This window comes from Hippocampus zosterae, chromosome 10, assembly GCF_025434085.1.
Source record: "Hippocampus zosterae strain Florida chromosome 10, ASM2543408v3, whole genome shotgun sequence".
Lineage (NCBI taxonomy): Eukaryota > Metazoa > Chordata > Actinopteri > Syngnathiformes > Syngnathidae > Hippocampus > Hippocampus zosterae.
The window spans coordinates 23,116,643-23,134,726 of NC_067460.1; the positions used below are offsets into that span (position 1 = coordinate 23,116,643).

Consider the following 18,084-nt stretch of genomic DNA (forward strand, 5'->3'; position numbering starts at 1 on the left):
ATCGCCAATGGAGACGGCGCCATCTTTAATCTTGCCACTTCCAAAACAGCAGCGTACTGCTCTGTTTTTTTTTTTATTCTGTCGACTTTAAGCAGCGGACCTTCCGCCGACGTCTCATTCAACGCTCAATGGCGGCAAGGCGGAGACGTTGCGCGGCGGATCCGGTCAGGCTCTCAACGGGCTCGGCGGTCTGGTGACCGCGCTGGCGATCCGGAGAAGGCCCGGGCTGCCAGTGTAGGAGGAAGAGGCGCTTGGCGGCGGAGCGGTACTTGCGCGACATCAGGTTGTAGACCACCGGGTTGATGGAGGCGCTCAGGTAGCAAAGCACCATGGAGGCCATGTTGAAGTTCTGGCTCAGCATGGCCGTGTCATAGTCGTCCACCTGGGCGAACAGGTTACGGCCGATGTGGTAGGGAAGCCAGCAGATGATGAAGGCCAACACCACCACCACTAGGGAGAGGGTGCGGGGGGGGGGGGCAAACACAGGAAACGGGAGGTTTGGTTATCGAGTCGGCCCAATTCATCGATTTACATGGCGGATATTAACGACTTCTTTTGACATTGGCAAAAAAAAAAAAAACTTTTTTTGCAGATATTTTTTTTTGGGGGGGGGTTGGGCTTGAATGTAAGATATCCTTTATTTGTCCCACACTGGGGGAAATTTACAAGAAGATATCTTTAGATATCTTTGTCTCATGTTGTACTGTATTAATGTGTACCCACCCACCCCCCCCAAAAAAACGTTCAATTTTTTTACAGCCAATATTTCTGAGTGGAAATGTTTGAAAGTTATTATCTTTGCCCGATGTTGTAATGTGTTAATGCTTATTTTAAAAACGTTATCAAGAAGGAAAAAAAAATCCGATTTACGGAGGGTGTGGTTATCAAGATTTTTGTTTACCTTTGCCACGCGGCCGTGTGAAAAGCTTTCTTCTAAGCTGCAAACGTTCCTTGAAAGAGAATTTACTGCCCAAAGTGGCGTTACGCGAGAGTAACGAGCACGGGCAAGATTAGAGCAGAGTGAAAATCGTCGTTAGCGTTGATCGATGCTCATTCGTGCGGGGCGATCTAATTGGACGATCGGACGCCATCAATATTCTTCGCTTGAGGCCACGACAATATGAGTAGAACAAAACAAAGGCATAAAGATGCCGTCACGTTGCTTCTACGGAGAACAATTAGCGCGCGCGCGCTCGCACTCGTGCACATCAATCGGTGTGTGTGTGTGTGTGACAGGACAAAGTGGAAGCGGGGAGATACGAAGACAAAGGTTGACAAATTACTTGTGGAGACCAACAGCAATAACAGCTAACAAACCGAACCACCTTTTGGAACATCACCTCTGGCTTCAAACCTGAATACTGTCTAGGAATTCATTCATTCATTCATTCATTCATCCATTCAACTTCCGAGCCGCTTGATCCTCACTAGGGTCGCGGGGGTGCTGGAGCCTATCCCAGCCGTCTCCGGGCAGTAGGCGGGGGAAACCCTGAATTGGTTGCAAGCCAATCGCAGGGCACACAGAAACAAACAACCAACCACGCCCACACTCACACCTAGGGACAATTTAGAGTGTTCAATCAGCCTGCCACGCATGTTTTTGGAATGTGGGAGGAAACCGGAGCACCCGGAGAAAACCCACGCAGGCCCGGGGAGAACATGCAAACTCCACACAGGGAGGCCGGAGCTGGAATCGAACCCGGTACCTCTGCACTGTGAAGCCAACATGCTAACCACTGGACTACCGGGCGTCTGTCTAGGAATGCTACTCTGAAATTCTTGTTTGAGCCCCTATCTATGACTTCAAACCATCATTTGAAGCCGTGACCATGTCTTGAACCCCTATTTCGAAACACCAACCCTGTCCTGGAACCTAATTTGGTACCTTAGCCCCCCCATTTGAAACCCCATTTTGTGTTTATACTATATACTTACACAAATTTGAGATTGAAATCGGCTGCGATAATCAAACTAATTTATATTAGTCTGCCACCAACATGGAGGATTTGTTGAACCCCCCCAAAATAAAAACAAGGTCACCAAGTATCACATTCACTCAGTATTTGTCTTTTAGGAATGCGCCATTCCGTCTGTAGGGGCGAATTCTTGAGCGTATCCGCTCACCAAGAATCTTGACGGTCTGCCTGTGCGAGCGTTCCCTGGCCAGCGCGCCGGGTCCCCTCAGGTCGGCCCGGCTCCTCCACAGCTTGAGCCCGATGGAGCCGTAGAGAAAGACCAGGCAGAACATGGGGCACAGGAAGTATCCGGTGGACACCCACAGCATGATGTGGAGCCGGCCCGAGTGGATGGCGTCGTCCGTGTGCTTGCACTGGCCGCCGCGCTCCCCCGTGCCGTTGTCGTACTCCACGCCCACCAGGAAGAGCGTGGGCGTGGAAGAGGCCAGGGCGAAACCCCACAGGGCGGCAATGATGTAGTGGACGCGGCGTTTGGTCACCAGGACCTTCGTGCGAAGCGGGAAGCTGATGGCCAAGTAGCGCTCCACGCTCAGGGCTGCGATGTGCAAAATGGTGGCCGACGTGCAGCCCTCGAAAACGTAGTGGTAGAGCAAGCACACGGCCTCGCCGAACAGCCACGGGACGTACTTCCACAGGCGGTAGAGGTCGAAGGGCAGGCACAGAAAGATGAGCAAGTCCGACACGGCCATGCTGGACAGGTACAGGTTGGTGGTGGTCTTCATGTCCTTGAAGTGCTGGATGATGAGGATGGTCATGGTGTTGCCGGCCACGCCCACCACCAAAATGGCCACGCAGATCACCGTCACGGGGATCAGTGTGGAGGTGGGGAACAGGGAGCCCTCATAGTGGTGGTCGCCCACGTCGCCGACGCCGCCCGGAGGGTCGGACGTCTCGGCTGACTGGAGTTCCACCTGGGGTCTGGTCCAGGGCATCCTCACTTCTGACGTATGCAAGAAAATACATGACTGAGGTGTAATGCTGTGACCAAATACGTAATGCTGCAAAATCAGCAATTTCTTTGAGTTTCAGATCTCGAAAGTCTACACACCCTTGTTCAAATATTTATATAATCATTAATGTGACCTATAACCTCTAGCACCCAAGTAAACATTTTTGTACATTTAGTTGTAAAAATAAAAATCTACCTGACAGATAATTCATTCATTCATTCATCTTCCGTACCGCTTGATCCTCACTAGGGTCGCGGGGGGTGCTGGAGCCCATCCCAGCCGTCTCCGGGCAGTAGGCGGGGGACACCCTGAATCGGTTGCCAGCCAATCGCAGGGCACACAGAAACAAACAACCATTCGCACTCACACTCACACATAGGGACAATTTAGAGTGTTCAATCAGCCTGCCACGCATGTTTTTGGAATGTGGGAGGAAGCCGGAGCACCCGGAGAAAACCCACGCAGGCCCGGGGAGAACATGCAAACTCCACACAGGGAGGCCGGAGCTGGAATCGAACCCGGTACCTCTGCACTGTGAAGCCGACGTGCTAACCACTGGACTACCGGGCCGCCCCCTGACAGATAAATAAAAATTTAAATAGTCCAAAAAAAAAAGAAACATAAATACTATGAATGAAAATCTCAGAAACATCTTTTAAAAACGCAAAATAAAAAAAAAAATCATAAAAATTGGAAAAAATGAAACTGCATGAAAATGTATAAAATGAAACAATTTTACATGAAAATAAATACTAACATTTGAATAATGACCCACGCACAATATGACAATAGTATGAATAATAACGAGGAAAATACAAATAAAAGTACCCGCTGGCCACACCATTTGGTATTTTTTTTTACCCTGGCAAAACAGGACACGGTGACATCCGTCAATGCAAATCTACCTTTACAAATAAACTAATAACAATAAATCCTGGCGTAAGATTATGGCTTTACCTGTAAAATCTCGACTTGCAGTCCGGCCACAAACGACGATCTGGATGATCTGGCGGCAAGAGAGAAGAGCAGCTCCTCCTCCACCTCTTCCGAAAGGGGAGCTTGTCCCCTAATTGAATGATGACAACGGGAGGAACTTAACAAGCGCGTGTAGGAGGAGACTATGCTAAATCAGCTTACTAGGACACTCTTTTTTTTCCACACTACGAAATATAATTCAGCGCACTTGGAAGGATACGGAATAAAGCTCTTTTTGACGATTTATCCTTTTTGTCATCGAAATGGTTATAAAAGGTATATATTCATTCATTCATTCATCTTCCGTACCGCTTGATCCTCATTAGGGTCGCGGGGGGTGCTGGAGCCCATCCCAGCTGTCTTCGGGCAGTAGGCGGGGGACACCCTGAATCGGTTGCCAGCCAATCGCAGGGTACACAGAAACGAACAACCATCCACGCTCACACTCACACCTAGGGACAATTTAGAGCGTCCAATCAGCCTACCATGCATGTTTTTGGAACGTGGGAGGAAACCGGAGCACCCGGAGAAAACCCACGCAGGCCCGGGGAGAACATGCAAACTCCACACAGGGAGGCCGGAGCTGGAATCGAACCCGGTACCTCTGCACTGTGAAGCCGACGTGCTAACCACTGGACTACCGGGCCGCCCTGGTATATATTCATTCATATATAAATAAAGGTTTAATTTGAAATGATTGCACTTGCACACCGATTCTTCAGTGCAACACTGGGCCAACTCCCATTTCCAAGACGGCTATGCTCATGAAACCACACTGAAGCTTCCCAGAAGGTGAGCTTCTGCTACTCAGGGAGGGACGAAAGCTTCCCTTTTAAGCGCACCTTATGGTCCGAAAAACACTGGAGAGGTCATAGGTCGACCAAGCGGTGAAAGTGGAAAATGCCAGTAGTCAAGCCTTTTGTATCAAGACCAAAAAAAAAAAAAAGACACATTTAAGAATAATAAATCTTTTATTGTGCATGGAATTTGTTGTAGATATCATGACTATACATATACACGTTAAATACATTTCTATGATTCCATTCCATTTCCCCGCCCACATAATCAACATTTGGAAAGTGATATGTCTCGTTAGCCAAGTATGTATCGTATAACAAATTGCCATTTTTGGAATGTATGCTCAATGAGGTATAACTGCAAAGGTTAAAATAACATAAAAATGGTTGTTTCTCCATCCATGTGCATATATTTAAATATATTTCTTGGGGGGTGGGGGGGGGGGGGTCGTTTTTGCTTTCATCTCTCCAAATTGATCAGGTGATGTTTGAATGCCACAAGTTGGTATCAAACGATAGACGGCGAGAGAGAACGTCTGAGGACTAATTTTTTTTTTTTTTTTGCAAGGTACTGTGTTTTTTTTTATTTTTAATTTTAGTAATATAGTTGCAAATTTCGGAATGAAGACAAGAATAGCTTGAAATGCTTTTGATTACACAGAAATCAAAATAACGTGACGGATAGGGTGTACGCGGCAAATCGTTATTCTTCTCGACTTATATTATCACATGATATAAAAAATAGATTATATATATTTATATATATATACTTCACACGTAACCCTGGACGAGCCAAAAGTAAAAACAACAACAACAACAAAAAAAAGTCAAACGAAACACGCACTAACAACTACGGCGTTTCTTCTCTTTACTGACGGAAAATAAAAGGTAGCAAAAAAAAAAAAAAAAAAAAAAAGAATTAAAAAACAAAAACAAAACCTCAACATGAAATTAAGTCTTCCCCAATAAGGCCTCGGAAACCACACCTTTTTATCGTTTTTTTTCTTTATTTCTTTTTTGCTCAGTTGTTTCAGCGATGCCGACTTTTTAATTAATTAGTTTTTTTAAAAGTGTTAGTGGCGTAAAATGCCAACCTGGATGCAGTCAGCCAAGGTTTTTGTTTTCCTTTCCCTAAGGTGCAAAAAAACAAACAAACAAAAAACATCAAGGAAACAACAAAAGGGAAGCGAACATCTTTTTGTGCTGAACAAGATTTCCGTCGTCAAGCAGCTGCTGCGCCATTGTAAAATCAAGCTACATTATCATGATCATGGGAATAAAAAATAGTTGGATTTGTTGGTTGCTTTGCATTTTTCTCTCACGTTTGAAACCCAAGCCTATTTTTTTGTTGTCGTCATCCTCTGCCGCCGTCGCTGTACAAAAATAGGATTTTCTCTGCTCACGTTTTTTTTTACATCCTTCAACATTCGCCACATGAACGAAAAGAAAAACCGAAAGTGCTCAATCATCTTCCTACAATATGGATTTTTGTTTTTGGATAGATTTGGGGAGGATTTAGTTAAAATTCCCTTCATGTGGTCCTCAAGCCTTCACTGTGCAAACTCACCAGGCAGGTCACGCGGATACTACACCCACCCAAAAAAAAAAAAAAAAAGATTCAAAGTGGAAACAACTACAAATCTAAACCGTACTCGCAAAAAGTTGGGCAGGTTGGGCTTTTCATGATGAGTCGAAAATGAAAATGCACGACAGTGATTGTCAGTTCAGTTGTGTTGAACTTTAAAGTTCAATACATTTTTGCATGTATTTCAGTGTGATTGTGATTGATATTTTTGATTTAATTTTTTTTTTTTATGAAACAAAATTTGACAACCACTGCATTTGTTAAGTGTTTGAAACGCCCCCCTAGTGTCTTTCTGTTCCTCCTCCAGTCTCTCTGTCACATTATATATATTTTTTGTGGCCCACTGAAGCAAATCAATTAAGCTATCCAGTAGTTTTAGAATTGATTATTCTAGAAAAAAATTCCTAGCAAGGAACAGAACTTAAAAAAAAATTGGTATTGTTTCATGACATAAAGCCAAGTAAACGACAGCTAGGCAATAATCGCAAGATTAATGCAAAGAAACAATTATCAAAATCGGCATCTTATTTTTTTTTTTTTTGATAATTGGTGCTGCCCCTCTCCAATCGAGAGCGTCTAACTTCTTGTTTCTGACTAAATGGATTTGTTTTTTTGAGTTGGGGCAAAAAGTCTGGATCAAAATTGAAAATGTCCCCCCACCGCTTACGTTCCATGCCGTGTGATTTCCAACTCCCTTTGTAGTTCAAACACTGGAACGAGTACCGGGGGCAACTGCGTATGTTTCACCATACCTTGACAGAGACTGGAGAAGTCACAGAGAGGCGTAAGTGGACCCAAATTTTCCAGCTTCGAGGCCAAATTAAGTTACCTTGAAGGTTATTTGTGCATTTTACAGTCGTCCCGTTATTTCACCCAAGAGCCCGATTTTTTTTTTTTTTTTTTGCGGAGCAATGAACAATGTGCATACTTGTGTGTGACAAGAAGCTCCCCGCTCGCCCTGCCAGTGGTGGAGCGGAAAGAGGAGGAAAGTGTGAAAGGGTGGAGAGTAAAGCTGTAATAACCGTGGTGCCCTGTTGGGGGCGCTCATTTGATGACAAAGTACTGGATGACGAACGCGATGAGGATGGCGATGACGGCGAACACCATGAGGAGCAGGAAGGCGCACTGCTCGTCCGTCAGGCTGCGTCCGGCCCGCCCGGACGTCGAGGAGGAGGAGGAGGAGGACGGCGAGGAGGCGGACGAGGACGCGGACCTGGATGAGGAGGAGGAGGAGGCCGAGGCGGGGCCGTCTCCCCCCCGTTGGACGGCGAGCGTCACGGTGGGGCTGTAGGGCCCGCTCAGCTCGGGCGCGTCCTGGCACTGGCGGATGGCGCACACCCGGAAGCGGTAGTCGCTGTTGGGGTGGAGGTGCTGCACGGTGAAGCACGTGCCGGGACCTTTGTACGCCTGCCCAAGAAGGACCGGGAGACCAGTTAGCGACAACCGCAAAGCTAACTGAGGAATTTCAATCCATAAATAAATCAAGAGTTATATCAAAAGTAGTTTAAAAAAAAAATAATTCGGCAACTGGACGTATCTGACATGGGTTCATGAGCGTGTACGTGTAAGATGTGACCGATTCTCCATTTTAAGAGATTTGTGGCCATTTTGAGGCATTCATTCATTCATTCATCTTCCGAGCCGCTTGATCCTCATTAGGGTCGCGGGGGGTGCTGCAGCCTATCCCAGTTGTCTTCGGGTAGTAGGCGGGGGACCACCCTGAATGGGTTGCCAGCCAATCGCAGGGCACACAGAAACGAACAACCATCCGCACTCACACTCACACCTAGGGACAATTTAGAGTGTTCAATCAGCCCGCCACGCATGTTTTTGGAATGTGGGTGGAAACCGGAGCACCCGGAGAAAACCCACGCAGACCCGGGGAGAACATGCAAACTCCACACAGGGAGGCCGGAGCTGGAATCGAACCCGGTACCTCTGCACTGTGAAGCCCACGTGCTAACCACTGGACTACCGGGCCGCCCGGTAAGTAGGTTTCTAAAGACCATGAAATAAATGCAAATTTTTATTATCCTGTCTGTGTAACGTACTGTATAACATCTGTAACGTTAGCATTTAGCTTGCGGACAATCGCAGGGCACACAGAAACAAACAACCATTCGCACTCACACTGACAACAAGGGACAATTTAGAGTGTTCAATCAGCCTGCCAAGCATATTTTTGGAATGTGGGAGGAAACCGGAGCACCCGGAGAAAACCCACGCAGGCCCGGGGAGAACATGCAAACTCCACACAGGGAGGCCGGAGCTGGAATCGAACCCGGTACCTCTGCACTGTGAAGCCCACGTGCTAACCACTGGACTACCGGGCCGCCCATTTTGAGGCAATGATGGCTAATTGCAAACTACCTTTGCGGGCTTACTAATGACTATCCCTGCAAATAGAGTTCACAAATGACAAGTAAGTGCCAAAACCAGATCAAGTACAACATTTTTTAAACGACATATAGTCATAAACTATACAAAATAATGAATACAAAAGAATTATGCTTTTCCTTCTGACCTCCCTGGGGAACATTGCACACGTGAATCCACCGAGAAGCAAAGCCAGATGTACACATGCCACTTCCGCTCGCTTATTTGATCCCCTTTGACAGTCGCTCGGGCCGTACGTCACGGAGAACGGCGGCCTTTTGCATAATGGACAACTCGCGTCGCGCGAGACGAATGCGAGGATGAGCGGAAGAGCGGGCGCACCTGCTTGAAGTCGGAGTTCCCCATCATGAACTGCAGAGCGTAGGCGACCGGGTCGCCGCCCTTCATGGGCGACAGCGCCTCCCAGCTCACCTCGCAGGAACTGTCATCCACGCGCTCCACCTTGGGGGCTACGCCGGACAAAAGTTGGTTCAAATGGAAACGTTGCACGCGGGAAATGAGGGGCGGCCAGCCAGAGAGCGAGCAAAGCTTACCTTTGAGGGGGGCCGGGGGAGAGCGCGGGGTGGTGAAGGTGTAAACAGCCGAGAAGGGCCCCGAGCCCGCCTCGTTCAAGGCCTGGATGCGGAACGCGTACGAGGTAGACTCATTTAGCCTCTGCACTTTGTGGGTGTGGCAGGTTCCTTCATACAAGGAGATAAATCTGCAATGACAACAAGCATCAAGAGCATGACAATGGCGACGCTCGCCGACAATGTGCGGTCGTGGGGGACGGATCTAAAGGATCGCGAGGTCGCCGTCGTCTTGAATAAACGGGGATGCCAATGGCTGGTGATGGGAAAAAAGCGGAAAGGGGCGTGGCCTGGACGGGGCGACCAATCACAACAAGTAAGACATCATTCACGTCCAATCGCAGGGCTGTTTACATTCGGAAGATGGAAAGACTGATCGGGAGAGCTCGTGAAAACTTGACGATAAGGTACCTTCCCCCCCCCCCCCTAAAATTTTCTCAACGGATTGCGGCGTTCTAACGGACAGACCTGCCACTCTTGTCCTCCATCTGCAGGTGATACTGGAGGGCGTCCGAGGCGGCGGCTTTGGCTGGACCGTCGCCCCACTTGAGCCTGAGGGTGTGGTGGCTGAAGGCCGTGCACTCCAGGCGGGGGGGCTGCGGGGGCAGGGGCTTGGTCTTCAGCTTAAAGGTGTGACTAAAGGGCCCCGCGCCCAAGCAGTTCAGGGCCTGGATTCGGATCCTGAAAGAGAAAACACGGTCCCGATATTTTCGTTCTGTGCGACCAATCCCCACTGGACAAAAAAAATTAAAAAAAATAATAATAATTTTATTAATATTATTAATTATAATATAATAATTATTTTATTTGTTATTAAATATAACTAATTTAATTAAATATAATTAATTTAATAACTGCTAAAATAATCATTCCATGATCAAGCCGCAGATTGAATTTGCCGAATAAAGAAAATTTCCCTGTGGCGTTAATCGTTTTGTCATGAATCTCTTCAAAAGCCTCCACCTAAAAATTCCGCGGCCAGAGAGTAGCGGGTGTACCTGTAGCTGGTGTCGGGTTGCAGGTTCTGGATGACGTGTTTTGTGACGGGGCCGACCACGACGGGCTGGCGTTCGCCCAGGTCGATCAGGTAGGATGTGATCTCCGAGCCGTGGTCGCAGGGGGGGTCCCAGCAGATCCCCACGCAGGTGGATGGCGAGTAGAGCGGCGGTGGCGGTGGCCGGATGCATTCGTCCTCATCTTCCTCCTCGTCTTCCTCCTCCTCCTCGTCGTCGTTGTCATCAACGCCGAACCTGGTGAGCTCGGACTCCTTCATTGCGCAGATGCTGCCGACGGCGGCGGGGACTGAGCAGGGGGTCAGGCACAAGACCGCCTCGCTGAAAGGGCCCACGCCCGCCACGTTCAGAGCCTGGGAAGACGCAAAACCCCGTTTGTCCACAAGATGGCGACACAATTTAAGGGAAGTTCTCTAAAGCTTTTCTTGCCGTTTGCCACGTCACGGTTTTCCACACAATGAAGCAACAACTCGGCACACCGATGAGCTCTCAGGTTCCAAAATCTGTGCCATACGTGTTCTCTCTTCGTACCTGCACCCTGCAAAAGTAATTGGTGGCGGGGAGCAGGCCCTTCATCTCGTGGCCGAGGGCCGCTCCGCTGTAGCAGACTTGCATGGAGCCCTCGGCGGCCCCCCACTCCAGACGAAACTCTGTCACCGGAGCCCCGTTGCAAGGTGGCGCCTGGAAGGGCGAAATGAGATCAAGGACCCATGAGTATGAAGTGGAAGAAGTTGTGCGCCTTTTTATCAGATGCTGGGTGGGGGGGGGGGGGCACTAACTTGGTGGGGAAAGACGTTGGACGGTATTTGTGTGGCCTTACCTCCCAGCTGACGACGGCACAGCTGGGTGATTTGCACGTGATGGAAGGAGCTTTGCACTGCTCGGGGGCCCCGGGGCCGGTGGTGACATCATAGCGTTCGGAGAGTGGCCCGAACTGTTAAAAAAAATAAAATCATAAAATCATAATTTTAAATTTCACGTTTTACCCCTTCCAAACCATGTAAACACCTTGCACCGACCGACACCTTTTGAACCCATTGCAAATACATTTGACGCACAAAATAAAAGGCAAGCATAAAATCGTGTCTGACCCCGGCCTTGTTTCCAGCCTTGAGCCGGAAGCCGTAGGTCCTGCCGGGCATCAAGCCCCCCACGGAGCAGTCCAGCTCAGGACCTTGGTAGACCTCCCTGCTCTCCTCCGACTGCGGCCCGCTCAGCTCCACGCTGTAGCACGACACCGGGCTGCCACCGTCCACCTGAGGCGCAGCTGGAGAAAAAAAAAAAAGAAATGGAAACATAATCGGTGTAACAACAACAATAAGGTGACATTGTAAACATTGACACTGGAAGCCATTTTGTGGGCCGAAGGCTTTCATGTGGACGCTCCGCAACCACATGAAAGCAGTCCTCGAGTTTTCTTCGAGCCACTTTGTCCTGCTTTTACAATCAGTTGCAATTCTCCAATACAGTTTTTTTGTTCAACCTCTCCAGTGAATAATATTTCGCTAACACCGTCGATTTCAATTATTGTTTATCACCAACAATGAAGTGTGAATTTGAGAAAATCCCCCCAATTGCCCGAGCCCTTCCGATCCTCCTCAAGGGGTTTACGAACCGCACAAGTGAATCTTCTCCACACTTTGATGATCTGTATTTGATCAGAACATGAATCAACGTGGAATGCGGTTTACCCTTCCGACCCGCTTTCACGCTATTACATCTTCAGGATGAAAAGCGTCACTCTCCACTTCATCTCTATTAATCCTCCACGGCCAACGCAGACGGCAGCGCGATAACGGCGCCTGGCTCTCGCCGTTGTCGGTTACGCAGACCGTGACAAAAGTTGATTCGTAGTTTCCATTAAGACTGTAAAACTCGCCGTGTCCTTTTCTCTGCTCGACTTGCTCATATTTAAAACCGCACTGACGGCTGTGTCGTGCGGCGGCCTTCCTGAATCGAGTCTGCACATGCGCAGTGAAAAGGTGGGAGTGGGAGGGCAGTCAAAACAAATCACAACAGATCAATTTTTAAAGCGCGCAAATCGAGATTACCGCCAAACTGCTTTAAAAATCATTCACGAGACTGTGGGGCAAAATGTGCCAATTACAAGACCGCCGTGCTGCCCCCCCCCCATCAGAGAGTTACCGGTGCTTCATGCAACAGGTCAAGAAAGAGAAGACTATATCCCGCGCCGCAAAAAGAAAGCCACTCACCCCAGCGGAGCTGCAATTCGCGGGCTTTGGGCTTGCCCACCAATCGGGGGGGTTGGCAGGGCCCTGGGGGCACCGCGGGAGTCTGGACCTGCAGGGTCTCCGACAGCTTGCGTAGGGAAACAAACAATTTGATGATAAATTCAAAATGCCAAGCAACCTTTTTTTTCAGCACAATCATTAGCACGGGTTCAGGACACAGACTATTTTTTATTTTTTTGTTGCCACCCCCTCTCCCCAAAACGAAATGCCATGGCAAACATGCAAGCGCGATGTCAGCCGCTTGCCATCGTGAGTCATGCTTCCTTGCAAGGCCACTCATGAATAAATGCACGCGCTAGCGGCCGATGCACAAATTAACGATGAGCATCTGCGTAGGAGACTAATTAAGGGGAAAAAAAAAAAAAAAGCCTGGGAGGTTTCATCAATTAGCAGACTCGGTCTTGATGAGGAGTTGTGGCAGTACTCAACAAAAACAGGCTGAATGAATGGACATTTTCATTATGTTAGCTTCCTGGAAATGGATTAAGATGAATGCTAATGCTGTGATCATAGTTTCTTGCCTCGATTTACTGGAAGCAACAAATGTCGTCTCTGGAAACGTGTGGCTCTCAATTTCCCGTGAAAGGTGTCTTTTCTGTGGAACGTCTTGTCTGTTTATTGAACGGGACACTTACACAGCCACAACAACAAAAGTCTGGCATGTCAGAATTTTGGTTGGTCTTGCCGCGTAGTGCGACACATGTCCTACGTTGTTTGGTTCTTTGGCGTTGACCAAATAGGCCGCCCTACTTTTGACAAGAGACTGGACATGGTGTACACAAGCACAACTATTTAAAAAGTGACACCCCCCCCTCAAAAAAAAAAAAAAGTAAAGCATTCATTCGTAGCATTTCAACTCATGCTACGTTTGCTAGCTTAACTGCAAAGCTCGTAGCTGATTAGCAAATGCCGTGTCATTCAACCAATGTGTTACCTCAATTTCTTTTGGGATATTTTTTTTCCCCCCCCTCGCCTTTTCGGAACGTAGAAACAAGGCAGACGCACATAATGCCTCCGTCAACATGACGACAGCCGCTCGTCACGCATCCCGACGGACCTGCGCCAATGGATTGACGGAAGCACGCAAATATTTGGCCGGGTTCTGGTCGAGGGCGGACTTGTAGTTATGACATCTCGCCCGGTCCAAGGCAACGATATTTATGCGGTCGTCTGACAGCAGCAATGTCGTGAACAACAAAAGATGTTGTGTAGTTTGAGAAGGCCGGGCGTGTATACATTCATTACCATCTGGACAAAAAGCTGCCAGACAGCTCAGCACGGGATTAAAATAACGCGGCCGTAAATCCCGTTTCAAGACTAAATTACAAACATGAAACGCTAATAATAGCCGTCCCGAATTACAAATCATCAAATCCTTTTTCCTCACTGCTGCGCCACTGAAATAAGCAGCTACGCAAACGCGGGAGAGTGAAAAAGGTGTGCGTCTGTGAATGACTCACCGGGCTCTGCCCCCCCTCGCTCATACAGTGCACTCTCGCTTGGTAGGAGCAGCCGGGCTTGAGACCATCGCACAGGTGCTCCGTGGCCGGGCCCGAATACACCAGCTCCCACGTCAAACCTGAGCATAATATAATATAAGATAAAATAAGATGATGTGAAAACGTCCGAATTGGAGCTCCATAACGCCACCAATTAAAAGGCGTTTTTTTTTTTACTCACCGCTTAAACCTTCCGACATCTCCACAACATACTTGGTGACATCCGCTCCGCCATTTTCTTTGGGGGGCTCTAAAACAAAAAGGTGCAAACGTGAATAGTGTCCGACCGGGTTCACATTTTTGCCAAGCGATGCGCACCCCAGGCCATCTTGAAGCTGTTGGGCAGAACTTTGCCCTTGACGACGGGCTTGGAGGGATAGCCGGGTCTGTCCGGTTTGGTGATGAACTCCACCACCGGGCTGGGGTTACTCTTGCCTTCCGAGTTATACGCCGCCACCTGGACAGGACAGCAGGGTGGGGGGGGGGAGTGAGGCAAAGACGAGCGAAGGATTACGGAGCTCCTACTGTGAGGAGGTGAAGGCTTTCTCGACGTTAGCAATGAAGCGCATCGCGTTGTCATGACAGCGCCAACCACATGCGGCACACTTGCGATTCAAACGAGCCAACCCAAGCAAGTGGGCCGCATTGAAATGAAATGACGGGCTCATGCTAACGAGGAGCGCGGCAATGCGCTCAACTTCCCGCGACGCTGTTGAAAAGGTGGCGATGAGCGGCAGGCTAGCTAGCGGCAGGATGCTCCCGTTTCGTGGACCGCTGCCACAAATGCTGGCAAAACTGGGATGACTCACAAAGATGCTGCCGGGGGGCCATCGGCAGCTTCTATGCCCCCGGGCTCACACTAAGCACCCAACCCCCCCAAAACAACCCTTTCACAGATTCACTCACTCTCACATGCTCCCTCACTCTCTTGTTGACGGACCTTCGCACCGGCCTCGCTCTCTCCCACATGCACACGCTTCCAACGAGGGATCGCCCGAGTCGCCCTTCCTCATCACCACTATGACGACCACGCATCTCGCTTACCCGGAACTTGTACTTGGTGCTCCTGTGGAGGTTTCTGACGCAGCAGGAGAGCTCGTCACCGTCGTAGCTGGGCTGGAAGCCGTAACCCTGCGGAGCGCGACAAGACAGACGTCAGGGGGGACGCGGCGGCGGTGGCGGACGGCCGAGTCTTTCAAGACGACAACACCGGTTAGACAAACTGGAAGGGAGCCGTAAGTGCGCGTTTCCAGGAAGTTGCTCCAAGCTGTAAATGTCATGGGAATTAATTTTAAAAAAGAAAATAAAATTACGCAGCTATTTTTTCTATTTTTATTTTTTTTAAAGAATGAATGAAAGGAGGCGGCCCGGTAGTCCAGTGGTTAGCACGTCGGCTTCACAGTGCAGAGGAACCGGGTTCGATTCCAGCTCCGGCCTCCCTGTGTGGAGTTTGCATGTTCTCCCCGGGCCTGGTGGGTTTTCTCCGGGTGCTCCGGTTTCCTCCCACATTCCAAAAATATGCATGGCAGGCTGATTGAACACTCTAAATTGTCCCTAGGTGTGAGTGTGAGCGCGAATGGTTGTTCGTCTCTGTGTGCCCTGCGATTGGCTGGCAACCGATTCAGGGTGTCCCCCGCCTACTGCCCGGAGACAGCTGGGATAGGCTCCAGCACCCCCCGCGACCCTGGTGAGGATCAAGCGGCTCTGAAGATGAATGAATGAATGAATGAAAGGTTGGTGTGGGGTAGCGCAAACACCAACTAATTGGAAGAGGTAGTGATGGCCTCCTGCCATGAATAGCGACAAGCTAGCTGCATTGTCAAAAACGGCGTCGTACCGAGCCTTCCTCCTCCATCTCCAGGACGTAGCAGACGTCGTCCTCTTTGGGCGAGCTGCTGGGGCGCAGCCACTTAATTCTCAGCCAGGTGACGCCGGCCATCTCCAAATCGGGAGGCAACGGCGACGACGGCACACTGCACGAGGTGAACAGCTCCACAGATTCACTGAACTCACTGCAAAAATGAAAGAACGAAAGGGAGACGGGAAGAAGATGGGACGGGTAGAACATGAGTCGTTTTCATCAAAATAAGGAGAAAAGGAGATTTTTAACATCATGCAGAGAAACTTCAAGAAGAGTGACTGATGGTTTATTTTTATTTTTTTGCTTTTAACAAAAACAAGCCTGAAACACATGGATTTTGATGGCAAAATCGTATTCATGCCATAAAGTGCACCATCTTTTCTTTCCTACCGTGACGCGTACTCCGTTTCTACCACACATATTGATACTCTACTGGAAGGCGAGGTGCCTAAACTTGTCCAACTCAAGTATTGGCATTTATGAGCCGCACAATCAACGTGGCGAGCTGAGATTCGCCGCCTATTCTTTATCTTCAACACAAAAGCTGTGCTGATTTCAAATCCAGAGTGCTGCAACGCCACCATCACAGGCATCCGTTTGGCATTAGAGTGGTTTGCAAACCTGAATTTGACACACGAGCTGGATGATTCTCTCTTCCACGCCAATCCGATGACAAAACAAGCCCGACAAATGCAAACAGTACAATTTTTTGGGGACATTTCCTAATCTGTTCTTTGCTAACCAGAGTTGAATCAGAACTTTCAACAGTTTATTTTATTTTCTCTCTTTTGGGAGAATCAACACAGAAATGATGGAATCCACATAAGGAAGATGACCTACCTGACACCCATGTCATTTTTAGCCGCGAGGCGGAAGGAGTATCTGGAGGCTGGTGCAAGCTTGGCCACTCTGTACTGCTTTTGAGGTCCATAGTAGCACTGCTCAAACACGCCATTTCCCTTCCCCTACACAGCAAAATTAATTTTTTTTCTATTACGAACACTGACAAGTGGGAGTAAGAAAGTAGCCTTGAGCTCAACCGTGACGTTAACGGACAAAATGTGCAGAAAATGGACGCTACCAAAAAAACAAAACAAAAACAAGCCATTGCTTTGACTAGAAACCATTTTCGCACCGCAATCATAAATGTGTGTTGCATTTGAACAGTGATTCTGAAACACCATTACCTCATCCCATTGAAGAATGTAGTTGTGGACCTTGGAACCGTTGTCGCAGGGAGCCTATAGGAAAAACAAAAGCAAACAAAGACGAGGATGGCACAATGCATGTGTGACAAGCGTGGACAACAACGTTCCCTTGTGGCTTTTGCAGGCTTCTTGAGGTACAACGTACCAGACAAGACGCACCCAGCTGTGTGCAGCTTTTTTTTTTAAGTTGCTTTAATTAATCCGCTGAAGGTTTGCTGAGAACGCGTGCTTGTTTTTTTTTTTTTTTGCAAAGCCCGTAAACATACACATCGCCATGCACACACACACACACACACTTGCTCTTTATAAACGCGCTTGCAGATAGACATACACTGACGCACGTGTGCGCGCACAGGCAGGCACACCTGGGAGGCCATCTTTACGAGCGCGGCCTTTTCCCGCTGGCTCAATAGGAACGTTAATTACAGAGGAACCCCACGAAATGGGGGGCCCCAACAACAACCGCAGGAGAGAGCTGTCGTTTGTCCATATGCTGTTCACTCGCTTCTGCAGCACATGGCCATTATCTTCTTGCACATGCATTTGCGCCGTTTAACAAGACTGAGCACTGAGTGGATATTTAAATTGCTACGTTAGGCGCAGCCCCGACTGCTTTTGCGTTTTTTGACTATTTCTCGTGTTTGTCCACGCAGTATTTGTTATAGAAAGTCCCCGCACCATTAAAATTGATCAACGTGGTACCTTCCACTGGAGTACGAGAGAGTTCTTGGTCCCGCTGGCTTTCTTGGGAGCATTGGGAGGTTCCGGCTCACAGCTTAGCGTGGTGAAGCTCACGGCTTCCGACGGGCTTCCCTGTAAACAGTTACACGTGGCCTGGACCCTGAAGGCGGGGAGAGACCCAAACACGGGGTTAGCCAAAATGTTCGGGCATCTTCAAGACATGTCTTATGGCTGACCTGATGTGATAGTCTGTTGCTGGTCGAAGGTTCTCTAGAGTTGTACTTAGCTCCTCGCCACTGAAATGAAAGGAAAATAAATCCA

At 48.7% G+C, this 18,084-nt stretch overlaps 2 protein-coding genes and 1 long non-coding RNA gene across 8 annotated transcripts in view; 1 reads left to right on the forward strand and 2 right to left on the reverse strand.

Moving 5' to 3' along the window:
- Positions 1-18,084, forward strand: part of LOC127609025 (uncharacterized) — a 262,601-nt gene that overhangs the window by 142,426 nt on the left and 102,091 nt on the right. The window lies entirely within an intron of this gene.
- Positions 100-4,080, reverse strand: mlnr (motilin receptor). The gene is made up of 3 exons (XM_052078570.1): positions 3,884-4,080; positions 2,125-2,916; positions 100-450 (listed from the first exon to the last, which is right to left on the reverse strand). The coding sequence occupies exons 2-3, from the start codon at positions 2,906-2,908 to the stop codon at positions 119-121; spliced, it is 1,116 nt and encodes a 371-aa protein (XP_051934530.1). The 5' UTR covers positions 2,909-2,916; positions 3,884-4,080; the 3' UTR covers positions 100-118.
- The window catches only part of fndc3a (fibronectin type III domain containing 3A), a 44,695-nt gene continuing 31,464 nt past the window's right edge, over positions 4,854-18,084 (reverse strand). For all 6 annotated transcript variants that reach the window (XM_052078361.1, XM_052078362.1, XM_052078360.1 and 3 more), the window contains 18 exons: positions 18,000-18,059; positions 17,785-17,923; positions 17,062-17,115; positions 16,715-16,839; positions 15,851-16,025; positions 15,058-15,144; positions 14,332-14,470; positions 14,195-14,263; positions 13,975-14,093; positions 12,476-12,581; positions 11,354-11,529; positions 11,083-11,196; positions 10,794-10,943; positions 10,248-10,615; positions 9,718-9,930; positions 9,214-9,380; positions 9,002-9,129; positions 4,854-7,690 (listed from right to left, as the gene is read on the reverse strand). In XM_052078361.1, coding sequence (XP_051934321.1) covers positions 7,328-7,690; positions 9,002-9,129; positions 9,214-9,380; positions 9,718-9,930; positions 10,248-10,615; positions 10,794-10,943; positions 11,083-11,196; positions 11,354-11,529; positions 12,476-12,581; positions 13,975-14,093; positions 14,195-14,263; positions 14,332-14,470; positions 15,058-15,144; positions 15,851-16,025; positions 16,715-16,839; positions 17,062-17,115; positions 17,785-17,923; positions 18,000-18,059 — 2,752 coding nt within the window. In that variant the 3' untranslated portion in view covers positions 4,854-7,327. The remainder of the gene's footprint in view (positions 7,691-9,001; positions 9,130-9,213; positions 9,381-9,717; positions 9,931-10,247; positions 10,616-10,793; positions 10,944-11,082; positions 11,197-11,353; positions 11,530-12,475; positions 12,582-13,974; positions 14,094-14,194; positions 14,264-14,331; positions 14,471-15,057; positions 15,145-15,850; positions 16,026-16,714; positions 16,840-17,061; positions 17,116-17,784; positions 17,924-17,999; positions 18,060-18,084) is intronic.